The following is a 6,784-nucleotide window of genomic DNA, read 5'->3' on the forward strand; positions in this document are numbered from 1 at the left end:
GGGGTGGGGTTGGGGAATTACGGTGTGTTTTGCCAGTCTGAAGCTTTGGTACTGATAGAAATCCATAATATAGTCATCTTCCTGTATATTTTTTTTAATTGGAGTTGCAAATGGAATGTTGCAGAGAAAATGAAACTCTAGGAAGAAGTCGTGGCTTATTTTGAACTTTATTAAGAGGATTCTATGTTGTGTTAACTGGGGATGGGGTTTTGTTTGGGGTTTTTTTCCCCCCCTTCCCTGTTTTCTCACCATTCATTTCTGTGGCATAGTTTGTCTTGTTTTGGATTTAAGTAACAAATGCATTTGTACTGCTTGATAAGTGATCCTCTTGCCAGCCTGAAAGAGTAAAATCTCCTTACTTCTTTCTTTCTTTCAGGACAGCAGACTGGCTTCTGTTGTTGTGGGTTCCATACAAGTATGTTTCACTGCTGTGGCTGCACTTATCATAGATAAAACTGGACGAAAAGTGCTGCTTTACATATCTGGTAAAACACGTTACTGAATTTTGTTCAGCTAGAAAAATTACTACATATAGTATCAAGAAATGTCTTAACTGTTGGGGGAATTAAGTGTTGTGGTTTATGCACTTCTAAGTGGTTTGCTTTTATATTTATAATTTGGTGTAACTATAGATTTGAATTCATAAGAGGAAACTATTGTATTATATATACATTGTAGGTGGAATCCCTGGAAATTACACGTGTCTTTTTGTCTTCTTACCACGGATGTTTCAGTTGGTGCTAAGCAGAGCTTTTACCCTAAGTGCTCTCATGCTCTGCCTGTGAGGAGGGGCACGAGAAGCTGGGAGGGAACAGAGACAGGACACCTGACCTGAACTACCCCAAGGGGAATTCCACCCCACAGCACGTCATGCCCAGTATAGAAACTGGGGGGAAGAAGGGACCGATCGCTGCTCGGGGCCTGGCTGAGCATCGGTCAGCAGGTGGTGAGCAACTGTGTTGTGCATCACTTGTGTTTCTTGGGATTTATTCCTCCTGGTTTTGTTGTCTCCCTTTTCATTACTAGTAGTAGTAGCAGTAGTAGTAGTATATTTTACTTCAATTGTTAATCTGTTCTTTCCTCAACCCATAGGTTTTACTTTCTTATGATTGTCTTCCCCATCCCTTTTTGGGGGGGTGGCTGTGTGGTACTTAGCTGCTGGCTGGGGTTAAACCATGACAACTGCATTGTGTGGCTGGTGTTCAGAATGCTTGTCTGGCATCTTTCACTCCTGTCAAGGCCAGTGTTTATTTCTGCTGACAGTATCTTTTAAGAAACACTTTGTGAGGGGCAGCGTATCTTATATTTGTGTTCTGTCTCTCAGAGAATACGCAAGTGGTGACTAGTGACAACTTGGTTATTGCTTACTTTTCAGGGATAATCATGGCTCTCAGTACTGCATCGTTTGGGCTTTACTTTAAAATGGTCCTTCCAAATCCAAACAACTCATCCAATCCTGATGTATGGGTCACTCTGAATTCAGCATCGCCAGGAACAGAAAGCAGCATAGCCTGGCTTGCCGTGGTGAGCCTGGGCTGCTTTGTTGCTGGTGAGTGGAACAGGCGCCTGCGGAGCCATTACACCAAACTCAACCTTTCTGCTGAATGTGCCAGTTTTGTTCCGTTTTGTCACATTATTGATGAGTTATGTCTTTGACAGACCTTTTCAGGGTGTAATGCACAGCTGGGCTGAGCATCCAGAACCCTGGTGGTAAAAGCTAGGAGCTTAGTTAAGCCAATTCCCTGAAAAAGGAATTTGTATCTCCTTGTGCTAATAGCGAGCAGTGATTGCTCAGGTTAAACTGCTTTAGTGTTAACGGAAAAAAGAGATTTTGTTAGTGTCTGAGCCACACTGAGTTCTGTGATGGCACGAGGCAGCAGCAGTAAAAAAACAAGGTTGGCTTTTAAGGTTATCAGTAACTTCATGTCAAGAAGTCTCTCTTTTAAGAATACTTGTCATTTGCTGTAGAATGCACTAGGGCTTATCATGCTGCCTTAAATTAATCTGCCCTTTCCTTCGGGCAGAGGTACTGTGTTACTGGAGTGAAAATTGCATCCCCCTTGCTTGACTAACTTGGGCATCATTCGATCTTCTCTTTAATATATATTTAACTTGCATTTATTCTTTTCTGTTTGTAATTGCAGGTTTTGCCCTTGGCTGGGGTCCTATTCCATGGCTGGTGATATCCGAAATCTTCCCCCTTAAAGCTAGAGGCATATCAAGTGGTGCTTGTGTGTTAACAAACTGGGTTATGGCCTTCCTGGTAACCAAAGAATTCAGTGATTTAATAGTAAGCATTGGAAATTACCCTCTGAAGTTTCTTTTCATAGGGAAATTTATTAAAGATGCTCCTGAGAGAGCCTTGAGCCACAGTCTCTTCTGGCAATACAGAACTGCAGTTGTACAGTAGCGAGCTGTTACTAATGTGGGTTTTGTTGTTTTCCCTCCTTTAGGGTTTCTTAACATCCTATGGCACGTTCTGGCTCTTCTCTGCCTTCTGCTGCCTCAACATTGCTTTTACAGCCTTTTATGTTCCTGAAACAAAAGGACAGACCCTGGAGCAAATCGAGGCCTACTTCCGAAGATCTTGAGTAAGGCTTTTTGTACTGATAACGAAACCTTTGTATCATGAGTGTTGGTGCTGTAGTTGAAGGAAGCTGCATCACATGGCAGACATCTCAGTTAGTAAACTTGCTATCGTATAGTTTTAATGAATTCTGATAAATATGAATTCTGGTTTTTAAACAAGTAGCTATGGGATGTGCATACCCTTCTGCATAGTCCCTGTCCAAGGCTCCCTTTGTGGGTGTTGCACATATTCCTTTTCTTTGATTCTAAGATGTAAATTAAAATCTAATTTTGTAAGTAAATAGATTTAGTTTCCTTGCTCCACTTCACCTTTCCCTTATGGCACAGCTTACAGGGAAGAAATGAATTATGTAGCCTGACTAATGTTAAGTTCAGGCTGCAGTACTTTACCTTTCTGGTGCTGCTACTGTTTCTGGGATGCCTGACCAGGGAATAAGTCTTGATCCCAACAGGAGAAGAATGCTTGGATTTCATGGCTGTTAGGGTTAAGTTGACCTTATTTTTTGTATTGCTGTCAAGTTGGCCAGGAATGCATTGAAATCACAAGAAGGGCTGTAGCTCTTAGGAATAATGTATTACAGAATTCAAGAAAGAGCATTGCTTTTTCAAAAGGAATTACAATATATTGGAGCCAGTGAGAATACACTCTTAGCCAGATAAGGAGAAAAACTTCTAATCTGTAGTGTTGATTTAAGGGGTAAAGATCTCCAAGTGGAGGAGGTCTCTGAAAGTCTAAGAGATGCCTGGAAACACAAACCAGTGCTGGATTATTGCTCTTGTCAAGCATGGGTAATGCTTAAAACACAAACACCAATCCCTCGGGTATGATACAACACTTAAATGAATGACATCTCTGAAACACAATTTCTAGATGGAAACAGTAATTCAGAGCTGTCTGCAATAGTTCTACCTCCTGTCTGTTTAATGTCTTGTCTGATGAACCAAATTCAGAATAGTCGTTAGTTCTGCATGTGTGGAAAAAAGAAGTGAGGTTAAATTTATGATTCATTCTTCGTGAAGGAATAAATCATTACTCCTTCATAAAGGTGATAAATGGCACTTAAAACCGTTCCAGCTGTGATAGGACTGTTTCTATTTGGAAACACAAACTGTACACGCTGTCACATGACATTAAAACCAGTGGTAATACAGCAGCAGTTAAGACAAGTGGTAGGTAAAGAGATTGTGTCACAAATGTAGCAACAGTCTTAACAACAGGCAATTACTAAATCACAAAGCAGTCTGCTAACATTCAAAGACTTAGTTAAAACTGACATTCCGGGTTGATAACGCTTTTTGCATAAACCTTTAGAGACACAGCATTTTCCATCCAACCAGATAAATACCTAATAGAGCTATAAATCAGTATGCAGAAAATAATCTCTTAGATTTGCTCTTTAACTCATGTGCTAACGTCATGATTTCGAGTAGCAAATAGGAGTCGGCTGCAGGTCAGCAGCAAGTGAAGCAGGTAGGCAGCGTACAGGCTGGTGAAGCTGCTGTGCTCAACTACTAAATATACTTTCTAACCTGCATGCAAGCACAGATGTTTGCTGCATGCTGTCACATGAGCTTTCCTGTACTGTTAGTATAATTTATCCCTCCACAAAATCAGGCTAAGCCTATTTGAGACACCACTGCTTCAACTGAATTTGCAAGCACTGTGTGTATGAACCATGCCATCAAACTGGTAATAATGACAATAGTGTGGTACTCGTTTTCATACACAGAAGGCAACAAAAATTGTTCTCAAATACCTTATCACTTGCAGATGTGATAAGATCACATTATTTTAGATTCCTATATATGCTTAGGACTCCTAATCCCTTAAAACTTGTGGTAAAAATTACAAATATACACACAACTATATATATATAATCCTTTGGATTTAGTTTCTACCATATCTCAAATGCAGATTAAGCCAACAGCTCTGGGAAAGCTGCTGCACAAGTTACAGACCCACACCTTTAGGAAAACATGCAGGAGTTTGTATCCGTGGCTTGGTCAGAGAGACACAGACCAGCAGAAAGTAAATGGTGGGAGCAGCACCCTGGACCCTGTGTAACTGGTTATGTAGCTGTGTTACACTTCCATGGGTGCTGCCTCCCTGCTCTATTAAGAACTGTTTAAGTATTTATTCAGTTGACTGGCCTAGTAAAACCCAAACATGAAACAAAGCCATCCCCTAACACTTGCCTCCCCACCAAACCCCTACAAACCAAACACCTCAGCCCCAAACCAGGGAAGATCTATAATCCAAACAGGCTCTGCTTGTTCCCTGCAAGCTGGGAAACTGAAAGTACCCATGCATCCATTCAGCCTAGGGACACAGGTGTGGGTACTGAACTAGGTGATGTGCAGGGATCCCTTCTAACCTCAGATGTTCTGTGATGCCATGAGTCACTGCCCATGCTGGTGAGGAGGCACGAGTACACTCTGAATTAACTGCCTGTACAGTCTAATGCTTGCACCAAAGTAAATGACATTCCTATAATTTAGTCAGACTAAGGCACAGTGCTGAAGTGGTGACAATCCCATTAGCCAGAAGAGGTTAAGAGCCCTGCTTCCTCCAACAAATCCAGCATGTTGGGATAGTAAACATTTCTTGCAGAAACTTCTCTGTTACAAGAGTCCAGAATGGGCCTTCAGATGAGCTTGACAGCAAGTGTCCACCTTGGTAACAATTCTTCCTTCATGGAAAGGATTTCTTCCATCCATCTGCAGCAAGGTTTTTCAGTATTCCTCTCTATTAGAACAACACCCATCTTAACAGCTGTAAATTTAAGGTTATCTATCTTTCCTCCCATACATGAGCTGGCCAGCCAGTGCCAAGAATGCAGGCTAAAGGCAGCTTTAACAGATGTGAAAATAGGAAGGGTTGTGCCTAGGGTGGGCATGGCTACAATTTGTGCCCATGACTATTTTCTAAGTTCTAATGAGCAGATGCATGCACATGCTGGAAAAGCAGGAGGGAAACAACAGGGCTCTAAGGCTGGAGTGAACAACAATACAGCTGTCTACCCCGGCAGCCTTCCAACAAGCCGTGTCATCTTAACACCAGTCTGAAGCGGGAGAGGTTGCATAGATGCATAAAAAGCTTGCTCTTTATAAATGATGCACAAGAGCTTATATACCACCAGCTGGCTTTTTTTAATTGGAATCAGCAGTCAATGGTATGGATTTAAGACAGTATTTTGAGAGCAACAATGGCTAGAAGCTAGTTCAGAGGATGCCAACTTATCACACCAAGAGGCACAGAACTCATGGGCATCTGATGAGACACAAGCTCTGGAAAGAACATTCTCAAAAAGAGTTACAAGCTCTTGCAGAGGATTTGAGCTGGCACTTCCTTTTAGATGCTTATTAAGGTTCACCCCACACATTTATGGGTGCAGAAATACTAAAATCATAGTAGCCACTGGTTAATACTGCTTCTGCTCCTACATACTGCTTAAACTATTGCTTCTTTCCTTATCGGCCACCCCAGCTGAGAGTAAGAAATGATCCTTTCAGATAAGGCATTGTGTATTTTCTTAGGTGGAGCAATTAAACCATTGTTCACAATAATCTGGGCAAAAAATACTTTGCAAAACAGTTTTACATTCAGACAGACTGAAGCAAAAGGCACACGTCTCCAGATGGTCATGCCTGGAAAGCAAGTGGAATCATGACACAGGAATGGTACTATAAAATCAAGGATACAGAAGTATTTCTACATATAGAACAAGAAATACTTGCTAGTAAAGCTAAAGCCTTTCTGTATATATTAAAAGCCTGGAAGCATCACTCTTTCATGGAAGAACAAAACAAGCAAAACAAAACCCCCCAAACAAACCCAAACCCTTTCAAAATATTGCTTGAAATAAAATTGTTGGTAAAGAGGAAAGGGTTGAAAAATAATAAGCTTTAAAAATGAAACCCTGTCCTTTAAAGCTTTTGTTATGTTGACTATTTCATCATAGAAAACTAGCTTCTTAGCAGTGCAATTTCCATCTGGATCCAGTTCGTTAGAAAAACACGATTATCAGGAATAATGACTTAGACTGTTGGTGCAAGTGCAGGCAACGGCTGCTGCAGTGTTCCAGGAGATGGAGTTTGGGGTTTTTTTGCTTAGTGTGGGTATTTTTTTGTTGTTTTGGTTTTTTAACTTCCAATTCTTAAAGAATATTTTGAGAGTTTGTGTTTTCTATAAAAA

The 6,784-nt window shown here is 41.0% G+C and overlaps 1 protein-coding gene across 1 annotated transcript in view; it reads left to right on the forward strand.

The window, feature by feature from the left end:
• The window catches only part of SLC2A8 (solute carrier family 2 (facilitated glucose transporter), member 8), a gene marked incomplete at its 5' end in the record, with an annotated part of 6,526 nt that extends 3,888 nt beyond the window's left edge, over positions 1 to 2,638 (forward strand). The window contains 4 exon segments of the mRNA XM_010024389.1: positions 377 to 485; positions 1,376 to 1,549; positions 2,145 to 2,290; positions 2,454 to 2,638. Of these exon segments, the coding sequence (XP_010022691.1) occupies positions 377 to 485; positions 1,376 to 1,549; positions 2,145 to 2,290; positions 2,454 to 2,591 (567 nt within the window).
• Positions 2,639 to 6,784: the final 4,146 nt, after the last annotated feature.

This window comes from Nestor notabilis, unplaced genomic scaffold, assembly GCF_000696875.1.
Source record: "Nestor notabilis isolate BGI_N333 unplaced genomic scaffold, ASM69687v1 scaffold6391, whole genome shotgun sequence".
Classification (NCBI taxonomy): domain Eukaryota; kingdom Metazoa; phylum Chordata; class Aves; order Psittaciformes; family Psittacidae; genus Nestor; species Nestor notabilis.